Source organism: Sander lucioperca, chromosome 14, assembly GCF_008315115.2.
Source record: "Sander lucioperca isolate FBNREF2018 chromosome 14, SLUC_FBN_1.2, whole genome shotgun sequence".
Classification (NCBI taxonomy): domain Eukaryota; kingdom Metazoa; phylum Chordata; class Actinopteri; order Perciformes; family Percidae; genus Sander; species Sander lucioperca.
In genome coordinates, this window is record NC_050186.1 from 30889227 (window position 1) to 30911735 (window position 22509).

Here is a 22509-nt window from a genome sequence, read left to right on the forward strand (position 1 = left end):
GGACCATCTCTAGTTGAAACTATTACAAACATAAATGACATAACAGATACTGTACTTTGATATTGGCTACTATTTTTGCAAAGCATATCAACAGCATAGAGGTTGATTGCCTACCTTCTGTTGCACCACCAGGTTCAAATCAAAGCAATACTGTGTTTTTTTTGTATTTATTTATTTTTGGACCACGTTATGTTAACCAGAAAAGGAATGGTTCGACATTTTGGGAAATACACAATGTAGTTTTCTCTCCGGGAGTTAGATGAGATGATTCATCTATGCGCATTTCCCAAAAGCAAACTATTCAAACTATTCCATTCATTCTAAAAAAGCTCTTCCTTGTTGATGCATGAATGGAATATTTTTTTTAACCATTATTTATTTAAGGAAGGTTCACTGAGAGGAAGCCTCTCTTTTGCAGGAACGCCCTGATCACATTTACACAGAGCTACACATTCATACCTGGGAAGCTGCCCGGTACAACCACAGTCTGATCTGCTGGTCCACTGAGCAGCTCCACTGGAGCGGTTAAGGGCCTTGCTCAAGGGCACCTCAGTGTGGGAGGGACTTTCCCCACCCAGATTTGATCCTGTCGGTGTGGGGATTGAACCTACGACCTCGGTCACAAGCTCTCTTCTCTAACCTTTAGGCCACCACTGCCATCCAAATTTTGGCAACAACAACAACTATTCAACAGGTAACAGACTAGTAACGTTTGTTAGTTCATTTCATGTATTTAGATGATATCTTTAGACAGCATACATAGCATCTTTTCAAGCGTATCTAAAAGTCCAGCAGAATTAGAAAGTTTACGTTTGGATATCTGAATCCTTTTAATAGATTTCACTGGAGCCCAGTCATCAGCTCTTAGCGTTTCTTAAAAGGTATTTTTTCTTTTGTAACAGGTGGTGCGGAGCATTTTGCCGGAATCGCTGGTGGTTATGTTTCATGATGAATCACACCTAGCCGAGTCGACACAACATTAATGGACAGTAGAAGGATGAAGGGTCTGGAAAAACAAACACTGGTGCAATGGGGGAGTTCACAAAAGACAAACAATGGCACACATGCAACAATGTGCTGGCTCTCTCGTCGCCATAGATACCTTTGACGGGGGAAAGTAAAATGAGGAAATTAAACCAATGAATTATAAGGAGGAAATGAACAGCAGCTGTTTAACAAGATAACACCTTTCCTGTAGCTCGAAGCACTGGGTAGGAACTGGGGGGGGGGGGACGACTTCAAATAAATGGGTCACACTTTACTTGAAGGTGTCTACATAAGAGAGACATGACACTGTCATGAACGTGCCATAAACATTATAAACAAGTCATAAACGTGTATGACATAATGCTTTAGGGCTGCAACTAACGATTATTTTTCATAGTGGATTAATCTGTCGATTATTTTCTCGATTAATCAATTAGTTGTTTGGTCTATAAAATGTCAGAAAATGGCGAAAAATGTGGATCAGTGTTTCCCAAACTCCCAAGATGACGTCCTCAAATGTCTTGCTTTGTCCACAACTCAAAGATATTCAGTTTACTGTCACAGAGGAGAGAAGAGACTAGAACAATATTCACATTTAACAAGCGGGAATCAAAGAATTTTTACTTTTGTCTTTAAAAAAAAAATACTCAAACCGACTAATCGATTATCAAAATAGTTGGCGATTAATTTAAAAGTTGACAACTAATCGATAAACGCTTCTTTTAGTAAGCGTCATCCGTTTTTTGTCATGACAAGTTATGGTTAGGGTTAGAGTTAGGGTTCATGTGTCATGACAGTGTCATGACAGTGTCATGTGTTCATGTCACTCTTATGTAGAGTAAAGTGTTACCGATAAATGAAACTAAAAAAAAGCTCATACATGCTCCAGGGCCACAATCCAACGCTTGGTGAATTCTGCTTCACAATGATAGGAAGAGCCGACATCGAAGGATCAAAAAGCGGCGTCGCTGTGAACGCGTGGCCGCCACAAGCCAGTTATCCCTGTGGTAACTTTTCTGACACCGCCTGCTTAAAACCCAAAAAGGCAGAAGTATCGTGAGGCCCCGCTTTCACGGTCTGTATTCATACTGAAAATCAAGATCAAGCGAGCTTTTGCCCTTCTGCTCCACGGGAGGTTTCTGTCCTCCCTGAGCTCGCCTTAGGACACCTGCGTTACCGTTTGACAGGTGTACCGCCCCCAGTCAAACTCCCCATGTGTAATAACTTACAACATGAAATCCTGTTCCCAGCAGGGCTGGTCCCCCCGCACTGTGATCGTTGTGCTTTTGACATTCTGCACCTTCAGCGTCACGTAGGTGTTGAACTTGTCTGAAACAAAGGAAAAGGAAGTTTATTGTTTAAATTATAGCGAGGCGGTAGCAATACACTGAGGAGCATATAGAAGGGCTACATTAGTGAGACACTTAATGTAGCCCCCCCCCCCCCCCCAAAGAGGTTTTAGCCAGCCTCAAAATGGGAAATCACCAGCACCAAATGACAAGAATTGAGAATACAAATGGAAATTCAAATCCTCTCTGAATGTGTTTAAGAAGATTTACCAAACAACGTTGAACAAGCAGAACATAAATCTGAATATGAGCGCCGATCTCAATTTTATCTCTAGAGTCAGGCTGTGCTAGACTCTCCTGTGATTTATTTAAATATTAAATTTTGTTAATTTGGGTTTGATTTACTCAAGCATATGTGCATTTTTATTTTTTTAATTGTCAGAAATAACAGGAAAATGCAAAAGCCCATTCTGTGCCAGGAAAAACCCTGATGTATGACTATTAGAATAAAAAATGAGCAAATGAGCAATAGAGACGCTGCAGATGGTTATTACAGTGTTAACATATCAGTTGTCAGACACAACTGAGCCAAAATACACACTTTCAAGTAATACTAACCAGGCCAGTTCTACTCTGGCTTTGTGTTGTAGAAAAAGACATCAGGAGCTCTAGTGAGAGTGAAAGCAGATAAGTCTCTCTCTCTCTCTACCCCCCACTATGTCAAGCCAAGCCAAGCCAAGCCAATCCAATCCAGGCCAGGGCAGCAAACTGACCCCGTTAATCTCCACAGAGAGCCAACCCCATGCAGCAGATACAACTACAGGATCCAAACTGCCTGTGTTATATCTAACCTGCACTGTGAATTACAGCTTCTTTTGAAATATTTGCCCTCTAAACATACAGTTTGCAACAGAGGAAGCCGGTCTGCTGATCATGTAATGGAGTGAAAGTCACTCCTGACCTGTTACTGCTGCAGAAAAGGTCTCTGTCAGACACGATACCATCAAGACTAAAGTTGAAATTCAGTTAGGTCACAGGGGAAGGCAGCATTTTACCAACAAAGCCTAAATATGACAGCTGGCCATTTCTGTAGTAAATTATCGCTGCTGGAACTCTGTTGGCTTTTGAAAGTGGCAGTTTGGAGGCATGGAGTCAAGTGCCCGTCTATCAGTCTGTGTGGACAGGTTTGACACCCAGTGATCTCCGTCAGCCTTCTCTCGGCCAGTAGTGCCGCTCAGCAGAGCCACAGCAACCGTCTGCACCAGCTGTTAGTGCTGGGCGGGGTGAGGGCTGAGGGGGATTACACGGCCCGTGACACAACCACCACTTTTCATTTCCCGCAGTAGGGTGAGGGAGCGTCTACATGTGCCTGCTGATGTGCTCAGTTTGGTCTGGTAGATAGCAGCCCTGCATCACGGGCGGTCCGCCCTGCGACTTCCCCTTTCTAATGGCATAAATCCAACCCCCTACTGTACCTGGGCACAAGAGCAGCTGGAGGAGCTGGAGGAACGGCTGAGATTGAAATGCTGATCTGGAGTGGGGATCAACTGATACTGGTTTTTCAAGGCTGATAACGATTACTAGTAGTTAATAAACCCGATAACCGATATTTGGAATCAATATGCATTTACAGTGAAAAGGAAAAGCATGAATGTCAACATTCAATTCAATTTTATTTATAGTATCAAATCATAACAAGAGTTCTCGAGTAGGTCTAGACCACACTATAAAAAAAAAAAATATATATATATATATATATATATATATACACATAAACATGTTTTATTGTCGGCATCTTAAAACTGTATGTAAATGTTACATGTTTTAGTAATACCATATATGCTAATAAAGCCTTTTTGAATTTGATTATATCTTCTATCACATTATACGTAACTTCCTACTGTGATATCAGTATATAGCATGATTTAGCAAATCTTCGAGAATTTCAATTGCGAAACTGTATGTAGATGAAATAACCACATGGTGAGGTCTGCTTTTGGCTAATTCACTGAACTAAATACCTGACAAATCAAGATACTTCATCACTCTGATTGGCATCATTCGCTCACAATTGCCTAATACATGCAGAGATATTGTCTGTGACATAAGTTAGGTCTCCACACCCTTTATATTAATGAGGATAGCCTAAATAACAGAAACCCCTCTCAGTATAACGTAATACAATGTAACAAAAGGAAGGACATTAATAAAAAGGTATCAAGTGTACTTTTAGGCAAAACATAGATGCTTCACACACACACACACACACACACACACACACACACACACACACACACACACACACACACACACACACACACACACACACCCCTTTTTGGTCTATGGGAAATAAAAGCAAGGCATCAGCTGTTCCTTTGATTGATCACCTGACCACACTAAACAAAGATTTTCCTGGTTACCTCGGCAACATTTTGAAACATTTACTCTGCACATAGCCTTTACAACAGCAGCCGGACCAAGTTATCGCAACTCTTGACATAATGAGAGACATGTCAAACAAACATTTTGACACACATTCTTACAACATTCCACTGACGCACAACGTGAATAAAGATTAAACTAGGCCCCAGTAACCCACCTGACGTGCCACTGTCTGAAAGCACCGTCCATCCTACTACAAGCACCAGGAGTGAAAGGAGACAGACCTAATTAGGGCTTCGAGGGGACAGTGGGACAAAACACAGGCATTATTACATACAAAAAGGAGCCTGGGGGATGCTCAAGCCTTTCCCTAATTAGATAGCCCATGCCTTGTGCCACATTTGGGCTGACTCCCATGAATAGAAGAGATGAGATAAGGGAAGAGGATGTATGGATTAGATAAGAGCCACATAATGGCTGTGGCCCCTTTACAGCAGGTGCTGTCCACAAAACGGCTGATACAATCTGCACCATTGAGGAGAAAGCAGCAATAACTGTCCGGAAACACACAAAGTATATGCCTGCCTGCACACTAAAGCCTGACCCATACTGGATTTAAAATATGTTTGGGAATCATCCCTCAAATGTAACTTTATTAAGAGTTGCAATGGAAGTCTTGATATCAACTGGTAACAGCTAACAGAAAATAATAAGGACTTGAGCTATACTGCCTATAAATCTACCATTTCTGGCTCTGAAATGACTCTGGCTTTTTGGCCAACATATTCACACTTACTGACATATCCATGATAATACAATAGAGACTGATAATATTTGGCTCCGGAAAAATATCCTGGTCAGGGTCACAAGATAAAACCCACATATATCAAGCCTATACCTAACCTAATCTGAGGTTAAAAGTTAGCTTCCTAGGACCGTCCTCAGTGTGGGGAGAACTGATTCTAACATGTTAAAATGCATGACGTCACAAACACGTCTGTATGCACATACTCTCATTCTTTCTCTCCATTACACACACACACACACACACACACACACACACACACACACACACACACACACACGCACACACGCTGAGCAAACACACACATATTCACAACAGTGACATAGTGGAAGCGCACCAGTCGGCGTGCTGTAAAGAGGAGACATCAGTTGAGGTGAATTGTGGGATAATGTGGGCTACTTGTCCTGTTCATGTTTTGAGACAGTAAACTCACTTCCTGTGAACCCACTCACCCCTGAGCCCTCAGACAAGCATCCTCTTCCATTATTGATTGATGAGGAGTTTTTCAATAAATTAGTCAAGGAAACGCAGGCAGTTGGAAAGCTTGACATTTCAAATTCGGACTACTCATCAATATTGCATGCGAGTGAAGACGTGAACGTATTGGAGGACTCTTCTACCATTGTTGTTCATGAGAACTTTCTCCATTTCAGTACATAGAGTTCTCAAATGGACATAATGTGAACACAGGATTTTTCCTGACTGAGAATGGGCCTTTGGGGGGACAGCAAGCGTGATGGGTCCGCGTATAGTAAAGGCAAAGAGTCTGTGTTACCTTATTTGACAGAAAACTATGCATGTGCCTCTTATTTCTGACAATTTGATAAACAAAAATGCCTATTATGCTAGAGTAAATGAAACCCTGATTAACACAACTGCTTAAAAGAATAATATTAATATTGAAATACACCCCTTAAAAATCAGCGGGAGAGTCTGACGTAGCCAGACACTGGACGATAAAACTGAGATTAGGGCTTGTATTCAAGTGTTTGTTCTGCTTCTTCAACAGCGGTTTGGTAAACTGCTATTAAATACATTCACAGAGGATTTGAAGTGCTATTTTTTTCTCTCAATTCTTATCATTTTGGCACCGCTGATTTTCCTTTGGGGCTTGCTAAAACCTCATTGGGGTCGCCAAGAATCCCTCTATGCAGGAAAAACCCTGGAACAGTATCATTTGGATGTGTACTCTAGACACTTAAACAGAGTATTGTTGAAATAAAAGCTTGTTATTTTTGGAAATTAAATCTAAATTCTGACAAATTTGTGCAGGCATACACTGACACGCAGACTGAACACACGCACACAAATCCAGCAACACACAGCTCGTATCAATACCCAGTTCCCTGTGGCACTGTGGCAATCAATGGGAATTCAGGCAGCTAGCCACTGGCCCATCCAAGGGAACCTTCAGTTCTACATACACAGTATTCCCCGGAAACAACTTATTTTAAAAAGGGTTCCAAAGTAAGGCTTAAAAGCTATCATCTGAAGGTGTGGTGAAAGCACAGCGCAAACACACATCCCAGACCAGCCTTATGTCAACTTTGAAGGCTCTTCCTATAAATCACATGTCTCTTAGGGTTATGATAATGAGCAGCGAAGAATAATAAATAACCATATCATGTTAAGTAATTCATTCCTTGAACCTAAAGATAAGTCTCTAACCAAGGCTGTTCCTTGTTCCACAGATTAAGTGCAGATCCACGCAGCAGAATATGCAGCTCTGATGCACAATTGATTGTCATCGCAGCATAACAAAATAGCGTCGTCTGTCACCTCCAGACTTTAAGTGGCCTAAGGATCGGAACAATTGGAGAGCGAAAATGTACAGTATAGGCTCTGTATTGCAAAGTCTACGGGGAAAATGCCTGACTGTTCAAGTTTAAAATGTGCCAGAATCATACTTTGTACAATGATGAGACAAAAATTAATTATTACTTTCATATTATAATAACATAATCAAATTTAGTTTCTATTTCAATGTCATCATCAAACATTTACCTAATGCCAAATATTGTCTTCACAATGTCCGTCCCTCAGTTTTATTTACGTTGCACAGAGTTATGATTGGTAAGCTGCTTTCACACCGCGGCAGCAGAGCAAGATCTGTGCGTGTTCACGGGGGAGGCAACCGCTTCATACCTCTACTGCCGTAATAGAAACCGCTTTCACTCTGCCCCCTTCCCTGACTGAAACGACTGGAGGAGGCAGGTCAGCACGCTGTGGTGTGAAAGCCCCACGTGTTTGGCACAATGATTTATGTTTGCTAGAGGTAGTCTGGATCGACGACGGTAAAGTTATGGGATAGTTCTGGCGCCGCCGGAAATTCAGCCAGATGTCACTCAATTGCCGCTTTCTTTGTGTTTACTTTAAACTCTGGTCGCATCGAGCAACATTAACTGGAACCTCTGAGCAATGTTATAAGCTGAAAATGGCAAGTTTTGAAGTAAATTTGGATTGTGCAACAAGGTAGGCCTGCTTGGTTATTTTGGGGAATGATTGTCAAGATTTACAAAGAATATGTTTACGACATTTACCATTAGAGATGGTCCGATACCATTTTTTGCTTCCCGATACCGATTCTGATACCTGAACTATCTATCTAGACAAAATACACACAGCGATACACTGGTAAGAGCAAATTAAGTTTAACCATGTATCCAGCTAATTTATATATATCATGTTACTGTATTGTGTGAGCAGTTTCTTCATTGAATAATGTACGTGGCGTTTTCTTTTGCGGGGTGCAAATGTTCCACCAAAACAAATTCCTTCCCGAGACCATTTTGAAGAGCCACGCTTGCTGCGTCTGGAGCTTAGCGCCGCCCAAAACGGTTGTAATTGGAGAGATGCAATCAACCCAGAGTGTTTTTCTCCTATCGAGGAGTGTATGCTCTTGTTTCCAGACCTTCCTCCGCAGCGCTGTAGAGATAGGCCTGGCAATGCGAGACTAGGTAGAGGAGATACTTGCTATGGTTAAGTACAAACCGCAATTCCAATGAAGTTGGGACGTTGTGTAAAACGTAAATAAAAACAGAATACAATGATTTGCAAATCCTTTTCAAACTATATTCATTGAATGCACTACAAAGACGAGATATTTAATGTTCAAACTGATAAACTTTATTATTATTCACCCATTTTGAATTTGAGGCCTGCAACACGTTCCAAAAAAGCTGGGACAGGGGCAACAACAGACTGGGAAAGTTGAGGGATGCTCAAAAAACACCTGTTTGGAACATTCCACAGGTGAACAGGTTAACTGGTCATTACTGGGTATAAAAGGAGCATCCCCAAAAGGCTCAGTCGTTCACAAGCAAGGATGGGGTGAATTTCACCACTTTGTAAATAACTGTGTGAGCAAATAGTCCAACAGTTTAAGAACAACGTTTCTCAATGTACAATTGCAAGGAATTTAGGGATTCCATCATCTACGGTCCATAATATCATCAAAAGATTCAGACTATCTGGAGAAATCTCTGCACGTAAGCGACAAGGCCAAAACCAACATTGAATGCCCGTGACCTTCGATCCCGCAGGCCGCACTGAATTAAAAACCGACATTATCGTAAAGGATAATACCACGTGGGCTCAGGAAGACTTGGGAAAACCATTTTTACAGTTCGTCGCTACATCTGCAAGTGCAAGTTAAAACCCTAAAATGCAAAGCGAAAGCCATTTACCAACAACACCCAGAAACACCGCCGGCTTCTCTGAGCCCGAGCTCATCTGAGATGGACTGACGCAAAGTGGAAATGTGTGCTGTGGTCTGACGAGTCCACATTTCATATTGTTTTTGGAAATCATTAACGTCATGTTCTCTGAGCCAAAGAGGAAAAGGACCATCCAGATTGCTATCAGTGCAAACTTCAAAAGCCAGCATCTGTGATGGTGTGGGGGTGTGTTAGTGCCCATGGCATGAGTAACTTGCACATCTGTGAAGGCACCATTAATGCTGAAAGGTACATACAGGTTTTGGAGCAACATATGCCGCCATCCAAGCAATGTCTTTTTACAGGGACGTCCCTGCTTATTTCAGCAAGACAATGCTAAGCCACATTCTGCACGTGTCACAACAGCGTGGCTTCGTAGTAAAAGAGTGCAGGTACCTCCCATTGAAAATATGTGGCCCGTATGAAGCGCAAAATATGACAACGGAGACCCCGGACTGTTGATCAATTGAAGTCGTACATCAGGCCAGAATGGGAAAGAATTCCACCTACAAAGCTTCAACAATTAGTGCAACATGCCCCCTGTCCCAGCTTTTTTGGAACTTGTTGCAGGCATCAAATTCAAAATGAGCGAATATTTGCAAAAAATTACTAAAGTTTATCAGTTTAAACATTAAACATGTCTTTGTAGTGTATTCAATTGAATATGGGTTGAAAAGGATTTGCAAATCATTGTAGTCGGTTTTACACAACGTCCAGACTTCACTGGAATCGGGGTTTGTATGTAAAATTAAATAAACTAATTGATGTTCAATGCGATAAACTGTGTTACATCGGACAAAAATATCTTCACAAATGTACAACAAAAAACATTAATATCTATCTAAGTATTTAATAACAATTTGCTTGAAATTATTAATTTGGACCATATAAGCTTGAAAAATGATAGTCCGGAACAATCATTTCATCACCTATACATCAGGATACTATAATATTATCCATTACCAAATTTGATTGTAGATTCTTCTGACAACAACAGTTCATTATGATGTATGCTTCTCATACACACAGTGCTCATTTCACTCCACAGCATGTGCAAAACAAATTTGCACTAAATTACAGTACGCACGTGCCCTTTTGCTGTTCTAAATCTCATGCCGGATTGTACTTGACAAATCCTTCTTTGCCCTGTAGCAACAAAAAAAAACAACTGACTGATGTTTGTTTTTTCGCCTAAGGGAGACGGCAGGCTTAACTGAATTTCCCTGATGTTTGCTCTGGGACAGGTGTCACGTGTGGTGTGGCCCAGGAGAGGGAAGGGAGAGAAGAGACAGACAGAAGTCCAGCATAGGCTGGCCATCTAAAACCAATACCTCAAAGTGGAATAATGCTGCTTTTGACATAAAGTAGACACGTCACTAAATCATTCCGTTTTCCCGAAAGGTGAAGGGGCTAAAAAAATACACACTGAACCAAATGCAGAGACCTGCTGGGTAATTAACTTTAGCAATTATTCTCAGCGAACACGGGATCAGTCAGGGACTGCGAATGTCACAGCAGATCTTAAGCTGCCGTGACTTTCTGTCGATGCTGTTGCTTGCTCTTGCCGGAAACGTCATAGGGCTTAAAAGGAAGGTGTAAGGCTGAACACTAGATGGATTTGCTTAGGTGGAGTGTTTGGAGATTGGGACTTAGCAGCCAACGATCTAAGCTCACCTGTGCACGGCCTGCCGTAGAAGGACACTGGATTACGTAATGCAAAATCCAGCCAAGCCTTCAGTGACTTGGTAGAATTTGACTGATTAACCAATAAGAGCAAATGAGTGCATGTGGCATATTTCCAAAAAACAATAAAGCTAATTAGAATTTAGTAAGGTGAGCTGGTTTGTTAGAGGTCTGGCTCTAAACATTGTAAATGGCCGCATAATTGGGGGTTTGCTGGGTGAACTACCCTACAGCTCGACGCTGGGTGAGAGAGTTGTAGATGATGTCACTGAACAGGTTATAAACAACGTTACTAATCCCACAGGAGCCACAGGATACGCTCCGATCTCAAAATTCAATGAGGACTCAGGCAGTGTTCATGTCAAGACAAATACAGTAAATGTTCATAAAAAGTAAAAAAGTTTGTGAATACAGTAGTACTGACCTCGAAGTCCATGGAGCTCGGCTTTTTTCACTGCAACACACAAAAAAAACGGAAAACAATGATTAGGCTAATTGTAAAACAGATTAAAATCATCTTATTTGGAATCCACTGTTGTAACGAATAACAAAAGAAAAGAAAAAAAGACAATAATGATGTTGAGCACGATGTGGAACAAGTATGGAAAAACAAGTCAGAAATGTTAACATATCTGGGCATGAGTAATGGAAAGTAATGGAAGGGCTCATGTTAGTGAAGCCTGACAAATTCATTTATATGCAGACGAGCCGTGAGGCGATGACTCGTGACACCTGAATCACACAAACACGTCAACGGCCTCACGATGTTGTCGTCCGCAAAAGCAGGAACGCTCAGTGTGCAGCTTGATCAAAACAGATGAGCTATTTGTTATGGTGGGCAGCTTTGCGTGAAAATGCCAAAAACAAAAACACTGAATGTTTTCGTTGAATTCATGCGTCACCTTGCCTGATTGGATGGCTTTTTGATCACTCATGACACTATCATTTAAATTGCCTCATTTCCGTTTCCCTATTGCATTTATTTAACCCCTTTATTCTACCATAGTAACTGCCATTGAAGAACTAATCTTGACTTGTTCTCCTGATACAAGCTGTTCTTATTTAAGTACAACCCTTTGTGAAAACCCTCCCACACCGGATGAATAATCCCAACCTCTGCTAGCGTTTAGAAGTGAAATAGATGACAATAGCAATCTTTGCTCTTAAATCAATCATATTTCTCAAGTTTCTTTATGAGTCTAGCTTTGGAAAGTTCATAATCTGACAGAGAGACACATAACAGTTTGGGTATGCTAAAAAAAATACTTTTAAAATTATAGCCTAATCTGTAGGATTGGGAATCGAGATCCGGTTCCAACTTGGATCGTTACAAAAATTCTAATTCCAATGGAATCGTTTTTTTTTTTTTTATTGGAAGCGTTTGGAAAATTTGGTTTTGAATCCGATCCACCGGTTTAAAATTTTACACGCGCTAGTTTTGGTTTCCGTAGCGGCCACGGTACTTCCAGGCGCTTATTGTGTTGCAGCCACGGAGCCCAGTAGGCGGCGGCCCCCAAAAGGGGTTTTAGCCAGCCAGGGTTTTTTTTTTTTTTTAAATATCGCAATTCAAAACAAGCAGAACAGAAACTTAAATAGGAGCGCTAATCTCAGTTTCGACATCCAGAGTCTGTCTGTGTCTTTGTCGGACTGATTTTTAATGGCAGTATTTAAATATTATTAGTTTTTAAAGCAGTTTTGTTAATTGGGGTTTTATTTACTCAAGCTTTATATATATTGTCTGTTGATCAAATTGTCAGAAATAATGCATAGATTTCTGTCAAATGAGGTGACACAGACTCTTTGCCTTTACTGTACGCGGACCCATCATGCTTGTCTTGCGTAGTCACCCCCCCAAAGGCTCATTCCAAGGAAAAACCCTGTAAGCATGTGACCCGTTTTAAAGGTCCAATGTGTGGGAATTTCTCCCGTCTAGCGTTGAGATCATATATTGCAATCAACTCTCTTGCGCCACGCAGTTCAAAGTACGTATTACAGCTAGGGCTGTCCTCGACTAAAGAAATTCTTAGTCGACTAACACTTATATGATTTTGTCGATTAATCGATTAGTTGATGTAATCGACAGAGCTGTGCTCTTTGAGAGATGATTAAGACTAGAAAAGCACAATATAAATGTAGTTAATGAACCATCTGTAAAACTGAGTTTCTCCACAATTAATCCTGCAAAAGCACCACTTTAAATCTTGTGCTTACCAGAAATGTGCTCATAAGTTTCTTGGAAATGAGTAATTAAGCATGAATAAGCATAAAAAATGCGTCATCAACTAAAGAAATCTTAGTTGACTAAGACCAAAACGACCGATTAGTCGACTAATCGACTAAGAGGTGGCAGCCCTAATTACAGCTACGGTAGCCTTCACGCTTCAAAAAGCCTGTCTCTTGTTCTTTTCAATATCCGTTTTCTTTTTCTGGGCGAAGAAGAAGACTCCTGTTCCTGAAATTTGGATTTTGAATACGTGTGGTCCTCCATGTTTCCTTCTTCAAACTTGCCGGGGCCGTGAAGCTACGATACCCATTAGCAGCATTAGCAGCACCTGTGAGTTTATCATGCGATAGTGAAAACGCGAAAGGCGGAGCAATATGTCCTGTATGCCCCTTACCGGCTAACGTATTTCAAGACGGCGCATGGATATGGAGCGTCTACCCCAGTTCATGCAAATGCAAATGTAAAATTTCAAGCCAATAGGAATACTTGGAATTGATGGTGGTGGAAAATAGTCATGAAAAAGGACAAGTTTGTGAACGGGAAACACAGATTTTGATAATGAACAACTAAACGCGTTACACACTGGACCTAAGGACTGGACCTTTAAGAATCGGTATTGGAATCTTAACTGTTAAAATCAAAACAATGCCCAACCCTACTAATCTGTATTGGAATATTTTTCATCAAGATATACTGTAATATAAACCTTGCACTGAGTAAGAGCTTTTAGATTATACAAGTGGAAAACAATGTACACCCACATTTTATCAGAGTTGACAAACACATTTTATTTGATTGGTAAATATCAACTTTAATATAATCAAGAACAATACGGCTCGACAGCTGTGTCACAAAACACAACAGCTGGTAAACAAAACACACAAAACACAAAGGCAAAAGTGGGCCAGGGCAGATGGGTATTAAGATATCAAAAAAGTGAAAAAACCGTCAGCAGCAGCCATTTCCTAAAACTTAAAAAACTCTTTAACGGGGAAAAATGCTTGCTGATGTATTTTGGTTTATTTTTAGACCATCTTTAGCCCCTTGATGCATCTATACAATAACAGTTATGGGATTGCGAAGCGCTTTGGAGGGGATTAATTGTGATTGCTGTTGGAGGTTTATGTGTTCAGGCATATAAACTACTAAAGCTTTGGAGCTTGAGATGGCAGATGGGCAGGACGGGATGATGGAGGCACAAATTAAACTTTCATATTTTCATGCGGCATCCCCTGTGCACATTCAAACAACTATGCAGGAGAGAGAAGAATTTAATTGTTTTCTCTTCTGTCTAAAACATCACTCTTGCTTATGAATTGAACAAGCGATAACCCCGATATTACAATTTTAGCCCAAAACATTACAAAAATTCAAAAAATGAAAGGTCCCATGGCAGAAAAATTTCACTTTGAGGTTTTTTAACATTAATGTGAGTTCCCCCAGCCTGCCTATGGTCCCCCAGTGTCTAGAAATGGCGATAGGTGTAAATCAAGCCCTGGGTATCCTGATCTGCCTTTGAGAAAATGAAAGCTCAGATGGGCCGATCTGGAATCTGCCCCTCATGACATCATAAGGAGAAAGGTTAACTCCCCTTTCTCTGCTTTGCCCGCCCAGAGAATTTGGCCCGCCCATGAGAAAGAGAGAGACATCATGGCTAGAAAACAAGTGAAGCATGGCAGTTGGTCAAGGCTACACCCCTACCCTCCACCTTGCCCCCCTCTCTCCTCCTCAATAGCATTTAAAGCTACAGACACAGAAATTGCACATCCTAAGTAAAGCTCATTGTGGGACTGGCTCTAGTGGCTGTGATTCTGCACCAAGGCTGGGAAAGAGACTTCAGATACAGTATTGGGGGACCACTAAGGCCTATATAAAAGCATCCAAAAAGCAGCATGTCATAGGACCTTTAAGGATTACAACTCAGTCTTTTTCCAGTGTTGTCATTAAGGATAACGGTGGGAAAAAAGGAACTTTGTTATCACAAAGGAGGGGGGAAAAAAACGAACTTCTTCCGAAGCGTTTCCTGTCTTGTACATACCACACTGTGAAGCGGAAAGGGAGCAGTGGAAATGTCGAGAGAAACCAGCAGTGTGATTTTTTTTTATTTTTTTTTTGGCTTTCCACTAATTCTTTTCAGCCATGCGTCCAACTCTTTGTCACTGGGGCAAATGAGCTGGCACAGTGGCCTTATGTCCTAAATTGCATGATGTTATTTAGAGCTGTGGTACACAGAGCACAGAGCAATAAACCAGGGGGCCATTATGGTGGAAACTGATGCTTATCATTTTCTGCCCTGGGTCCCTCCATGGCTTTAGAGGCCATTTAGCTCACTATTTGGCAGGGCTAGTTGTACAATCAACCTTTTATTTTGTTGTTATTTACCCTTTATTTAACCAGGTAGGCCGACTGAAAACAAATTATCATTTGCGACGACGACCTGGCCAAGACAAATCATAAACGTGCGAGACAACATAGAGTTACACGTTAAATACGCAAAATATGAACACACAAAATACAGTAGTCTACCAAAAACACAGGTCACATATTGAGTCAAACAGTTTGTGCAATGTTATGTCTAAGTGGTATGGCAGTAATGCAAGTGGCAGTAGTCCAAGTAAAAATACAGAGTGTAGTACAGAGTCTATATACAGTTTGTGCTAATGGAATAGTGTAAAAGAGCATTAAGCAGATATTAAACAAATATGACAGCAGTGCAGGTGAGAATGTGCCACTAGCAACCCTAGCAACCTCCTGCAACAAGCACAGTGTGCGCGCGCTGTGCACGAGCCTAGATGCATTTTACTAATGCGCTGTTAATAAAATAATTAGAAAAATAACAATGAAATGCTGCGCTATTGACTTTAGACCGTTTTTGTTGGTCAATGGCGCGATCATTTTCCGCTGCCTCAAGATAGCAAAACACCCAGAATGCACCTGAACACACCTCCCTGTAAGACCAGCACGCCCATGGGCGCAAAGATGGCCGCAGGTGCATTTGCTATTTAAACGACGTGGGCGCTGGACGGGAAATTGACAACCACGTCGGTCTTAAATTAGCAAAGACACTTGCGTCGGGCTTTGCGCTGCGCCGGATGCAAGATGGGGCCCTAAGAGTTTAACAGTCATAAAAATCTATTAATGTGCTTCATCAGGACTGAATGTGCGGTTTGATCAAATTGCATCGACAACATACGCAAACAACCCCGCAGCTGTCTGTCGACTTTATTTCAAATATTCCTAAATCCTGATTGGCAATTAGAAATACTTGGCATCACGTTTTTCGAACTGGCAAAAAACAGAAATACAAAAATGTGTCGTGTGTAGTTCTGCAACTATTGACTATTTTCATAGTTGATTAATCTGTTGATTTTTTTCTCGATTAATCGATTAGTTGTTTGGTCTATAAAATGTCAGAAAATGGTGACTAATGTGGATCAAAGTTGCCCAAACTCCCAAGATGACGTCCTCAAATGTCTTGTCTCGTCCACAACTCAAAGATATTCCGTTTACTGTCACAGAGGAGAGAAGAAACTAGAACATATTCACATTTTAAGAGGCTGGGATCAGCGAGTTTTGACTTTTGTCTTAAAAAAATTACTCAAACCGACTAATCGATTATCAAAATGGTTGCCGATTAATTTAAGAGTGACAACTAATCGATTCAACGATTGATCGTTGCAGCTCTAGTTGTGTGAATTTCCAAAACTGTTCTTGACATTCTGAAATCACGCGTCCATGTAAGACTCCAATGATTTATTTTAAGAAAAATAAAAAGGACAGCATCGGTGGAAGGTCAGGCAGGAAGCAGGGAAGTAGGAGCAGGAAGGGACGCCAGGATCTACTGCTGCACTGTTGCAGACAGTGGTGTGCTTCCACTTTGTGCTGGCTGTTGGATCTGATCAGGTGCGTAAAGGGGAGGGAGAGAGAGAGAGAGAGAGAGAGAGAGAGAGAGAGAGAGAGAGAGAGAGAGAGAGAGAGAGAGAGAGAGAGAGAGAGAGAGAGAGAGAGAGAGAGAGAGAGAGCAACAGATGGCCAGGGGATTACTCCCACAATCTCTAAGCGCACTTTCTGCCTCTTTCTCTCTAATTCCACTACTCTGCTGCACGCTACACTCAACCCCTCTACTAGGCCTGCACGATTCGGGGAAAGATATGAATCACGATTTTTTTAGCTTAGAATTGATATCACGATTCTCTGCCACGATTTTTTTCTCACTAAGTGTAATATTTATTGCACACATGAACCATGACAAAACAAAACAAATTGGCAGTACTAAACATAGATTTTCTTTTTTGCACATTGCGCATCACCACAAGCCTGTAAACATAGAGGCTACAGTAAGGAGAAGGGAGAGCATTGCAGCGCTTGGGAGCACTTTAAAACCTATTTTATACAGTCTATGTTTAAAACTCACAGAAGAAAGTAGTAGCGTTTGTGATGCAGTCGGCTCGTAAAATGAAATGACAATCGAAGTCATTAAAGAAAATTTCTTTTTAAAAAAGTTATTCAAAAATTAAAATCGTGAACAGGGTGAATCGAGATCGCAATTTTATAACTATTAATCGTGCAGGCACTACCCTCTGCTGCAGTTCAGTTGTTTTTAGCCTCTGTTTCTCATCCTTCATCAAGTTATGTACTTGTAATATCTCTCCTCACCTACTTAGTCAAATAAGCAGGCTCGGAGCAAACCGTGTTGACGCAGCGGATGCATCTGAGGCCTGAACACTTGAAAGACTGGAGTGTGTGTGCCATGACAAAGAAGTGCTACATCACTGTTATCATTTAAAGGAGGAAAACTCATTTGTACTGTATTGTCAACAGAAGAATCGGCAAACAAAAGATGACGATGCATGAAACAAGCTCAACAGCCGGCGTGGACACTGATCAGCCAGCAATAAAACCCCACGACCAACGTAGGGAGCATGGAGCCAGATTACCCTCACTAAACAGGACTAAACTGAGCAGACTAAAGACTATGCTCGGCAAACATGTATGTACAGTAATGTAGCCTAATTGCTTTACTGCTTAAACGTCACCACATCCTAACACCTTCCAGCACAGTTTGGTCAAGTGCTACTTCCTCATCTTCCAATAACAACCTTCAGGACGTTGTCCAGTCTGAGCACTGGGGCTGCACCATATGAGGGAAAATATGCGATTGAACGTTGAATGTTGCGATAAACGATATTACTTGCGATAAACAAACAGATATTAAAAGTGTACTCAGCTCTGCTGCTTTCAGGATTCTGCTAATAAATACTACGAACTGCTTGTTGAATTTGAAACAAATGAAAGGACATCATTTCCAACATCCGTTTGTTGAAGAAATTGAACATTGAATTGAACATAAAAAACAAAGACCTTTACACTTTAAAGGGCAGTTTGCTACTGATATTTTCTTTCAACTCACTCGACAATCTGAGTGTCTTTCGCGATACGTCGCAGCCTTTCGCGATGCGTTTATTGCACCAGTGGGTATCTCGAAAACGATAACAAAATGATATATCGTGCAGGGCTCCCTACTGAGCACTGGGTGATGGACAACACAGGAAATATTGCCATCCACAACTAGAGATGGTCCGATACCATTTTTTGCTTCCCGATACCGATTCCGGTACCTGAACTTGCGTATCGGCCGATACCGAGTACCGATCCGATACCAGTGTGTCATATATTTTATTATGTTTTAACATCTGTATACTACTATCCCTGTATGGATGTGATATGATTTCTATCTTTGTTGTCGGTCTGGCTCAGGTTAAACTCTTTGTGAAACATGAACGCCACAGAACTTTCTTTTATTATCCAGTTTGACAGTCAGTTGTAATGGAAAAAGAACATAAATAAACTACTTTAACGTAGATTTTCATTCTTCTTTTATTCTTTTTATTCTTTATTACGTGGTATCGGATCGGTGCATAAACTCCAGGACTTCCCGATACCAACGTTTTAGGCAGTATCGGACATCTCTATCCACAACCACTTCCCTCAAAAGCTTGCAGGAGACCATACGAGTCCTTAAGTGGGCATTCACACAAAGCAATCCGGCAATTTTCCAAAGGGCGGTGCGGCTAGGGGAAGTGTCAATGAAACGGCCCATTTGTGTGATGTCCTGTTGCGTTCTTAACCCTTGTGTTGTCCTAGACCCGGAGGACAAAACAAGGGTTAATGCAGCACCTTAGTGCTTTTTTGTACAGCATTTTGATCAGCTTAAACTGTGTTTAAATGTGAAATTTGCTTTACAAGAGACAGGGTTTAGAGAGCAATTCTCAACAAAGTAAACGGAAGTACATAACCCTTGTGTTGTCCTCCGGGTCACCGCAAACCGCCGCAGCCTAAACGCACTACCCCCGTTCTAAATAAATGGAAAGACCTGCAGGCAGCCTGAACGCAGCCTGACACCAAGACCCGTTACCACAAAAGCTGCCGTCCCATAGCTGTGTGTGAGCTCTTTGCCTTCCAACTCCTCCTCGGTTTGTAACTACCACTCCCACGAGACGTACAGGATGACCTAAATTGAGGACTCATCCATTGTCAAATCGCACATTATATACAGCAAGTGCACAAACTACAATATCAATATCAAGCAACTTCATTACAATTCTGCTGTCACTTTTTAGTGACGTGTCTGAATCTGTACAACTAAGGGCTGAGCAATTAATCACTTCTTTTTTTTCCCGGCTATTATTTTGCACATTACGCTTTGCAAGTCAATTCTTATTTTGTCTTGTATTCTGAATGATTTTTTATTTTTATTTTTTTTTTTTTTTTAAGGGAAAAGTATTAAGGTAGATTTCACAGTTCAAGGTGTTTTTTCTGTTTGTTTTTTAAATTCGATAATTACAACATCTTTCCATAAGTCAATGAGTAATCGTGTTAAATAATCAGGATTTCAACATTGACCAAAATAATCGTGATTATGATTTTTTCGTCCATGTATCCGGCAGCCCTAGTACAAGTCCAATCGTGCAGCATGATGGGGTCCATGTGAGCCATGCGTTCAGCCATCCCTGCCCTGATCCACAGCAGGAGCCTCTCCCTACATGTCCACTTGTAAGGGCCACCACTTATCTGTTGTGTAAAGACATCGCCATGGAGATGAAGCATCTCTCGACTCCCAATAAATAAGCAACATTGTCAAGCTGTGCTATCGAGGGGATGAGTCACAACATCAGCTAGTCACACAACCCCACTGCCCGAGCACCCCCTTCTCTGTTATCTATGGTCTGGATAACTCCTACCAGCTCCCGTTTGCCGTAACAGCGATCGATAAATGGACAGCTCTATCGTGAACGGCCCACATTAAGTACAATAACTCTTGATTGCCCGAGCCATTGGGCTGAACTTTCTGAAGCAAGTGGGACCAAGCTGACATGCCTCTTTGTGACCTTTCCCCTGCGAGGAGCCTCTCTCTTTCCCAGCTTGGTGTATTGATGCTTGAATCCCCATTGTTTTCAGGTTTTTTTTTTTTTTTTTTTTTTAAGAAGAGAAGTAGTTCAAACGCATTCCCTTTCCAATTTTACATTCCCCACACATCCAGTGGTGTAGTCTACGTGATACGCATGTATATGCAGTATACTCACTAAGAAAGCACCAGGAGTTCCATATACCCACTTAAAAATGCGCAATGACATACTTTCCATTATATTTTTGACATATTTTAAATTGTCATCTGTGGGGGGTTTTTTCTTTGCATAGGCTAAATAAAAAGGTATTTTAGCCGTGAATTGCTGCATAAAAGTGTATCAAAATTCAGGAAATGAAGTCTTTGACGCTGAAAATTTCCCTGGGGAAGGACACCCAGAACCCCCCCCCTCACCCCAAACATAAACATATACAGTACAGTTTACCCACTACAATACATTAGACTACACCACTGCACACATCCAAATGTTGTTGCGCTTCCCGCTGCAAGACGACACTGATCACCAACGTTTCTTTTTGTGATAAGATAGTGATGACAGGATGATCTGAGATTGCCCGTCCTTAACGGAGTAGCAGCGATCTTTGTGCCACATATGAAGAGGCCGACGCGAGGTCAGTCTTTCAATTACTTAATATAAATACTGGTGGTTTCGCCAGCATTTTATAGTGCAGGCATCACACCTAGCCTGAAATAAAAAATGTAATAAAAAGGCTTCCTAATGTTTAGTCATCTAGTACCTAACGTCACAATGTGTCTGATTTAGCTCAGCAGATAAATCGGTTGATAGTTCACATTGTACGTTTGATTCGCAGCAAGTAATCAGAGCAGCATGTTGCAGCAGTGTTGGGGCACAATCAGCTTCTGGTGTGAGAGAAAGAAAACTGGTCGATAGGTATTCTGCTTCAACAGGGAGGATTCCTGCTCCTATATCTTGAGATGAGCGTTGTGACAATGATTACTTAGCATTGACACGGATAACATTTGCACAGAAACTTAAGATCATAAAAGAAGGTGTTTGCTTGATTGTGTAAACACGCGTGAGTCTAGTTTTCTTAAGGATATTTGAACAGAAGTCCGCCTGACTCCGCCTGACCTGTATTTTTCAATCCAAATTTAAAATTCAAAAGATAGGGGAAAAGACAAAGACATTTTTTTCCCCTATGTTTAAAGCCCTCTTTTTAAATGACAAAAAAAAAAAATAACATTTTAATGGCCAACTTAACTGTTTAAAAAAAAAATGATATGTGTAGTTTGGCAGGGTGGCTCTGTCATCATTACAGAGGTGCATACAGTACATGTGTGGTTAAAAGGAAAAGAAGCCTGCAGCTCTGTTTACGCTTGTTGCATGATTCTCCCCACCCCACACACACACACACACACACACACACACACACACACACACACACACACACACACACACACACACACACACACACACACACACACACACACACACCTCATCCTGGCAGCACTGGACCACATTGCTGGGCATTGGTCTTGTTGACATAAAAAAAAAAAAGAAAAAGGTTATTACATAATGTGCTTTGTTGCTGTAAAGGATGCTGGGGCAGGCGAGGATTGTCCAACTTCTTTATGGTGTTAACGCATAGAAGCATGTCCATGTAAAGTTGAAAGGTGCTATACACAAAAAATATGAATAAATCAATTATTATATTTTTTTTATTATTTGGACCCCTAAATAAAAATGTAATTGCTGTATATATTAAGTCATTAAAATGAAGTAACCCCTAATCTTAATTTTCACATTCTGATCTATAGGCTATAACTCTTATTCCGAACTGGGATCATCCTAAACTGACCATAAATTAGAGCTGGGCAATATATCGATATTATATCAATACCGTGATATGAGACTAGATATCGTCTTAGATTTTGGATATCGTAATATGGCATAAGTGTTGTCTTTTCCTGGTTTTAAAGGCTGCATTACAGTAAAGTGATGTCATTTTCTGAACTTACCAGACTGCTGTAACTGT

At 41.1% G+C, this 22509-nt stretch overlaps 1 protein-coding gene and 1 long non-coding RNA gene across 17 annotated transcripts in view; one reads left to right on the top strand and one right to left on the bottom strand.

Moving 5' to 3' along the window:
- Positions 1 to 19373, top strand: part of LOC116045153 — an 810130-nt gene extending 790757 nt beyond the window's left edge. The window contains exon 2 of the long non-coding RNA XR_004103862.1: positions 19335 to 19373. This is a non-coding gene — a long non-coding RNA (uncharacterized LOC116045153). The remainder of the gene's footprint in view (positions 1 to 19334) is intronic.
- The window catches only part of LOC116045139 (protein unc-13 homolog B), an 85552-nt gene that overhangs the window by 61380 nt on the left and 1663 nt on the right, over positions 1 to 22509 (bottom strand). For all 16 annotated transcript variants that reach the window (XM_035991237.1, XM_035991225.1, XM_035991224.1 and 13 more), the window contains exons 2-3: positions 11287 to 11316; positions 2217 to 2316 (exon numbers count right to left, since the gene is read on the bottom strand). In XM_035991237.1, coding sequence (XP_035847130.1) covers positions 2217 to 2316; positions 11287 to 11316 — 130 coding nt within the window. The remainder of the gene's footprint in view (positions 1 to 2216; positions 2317 to 11286; positions 11317 to 22509) is intronic.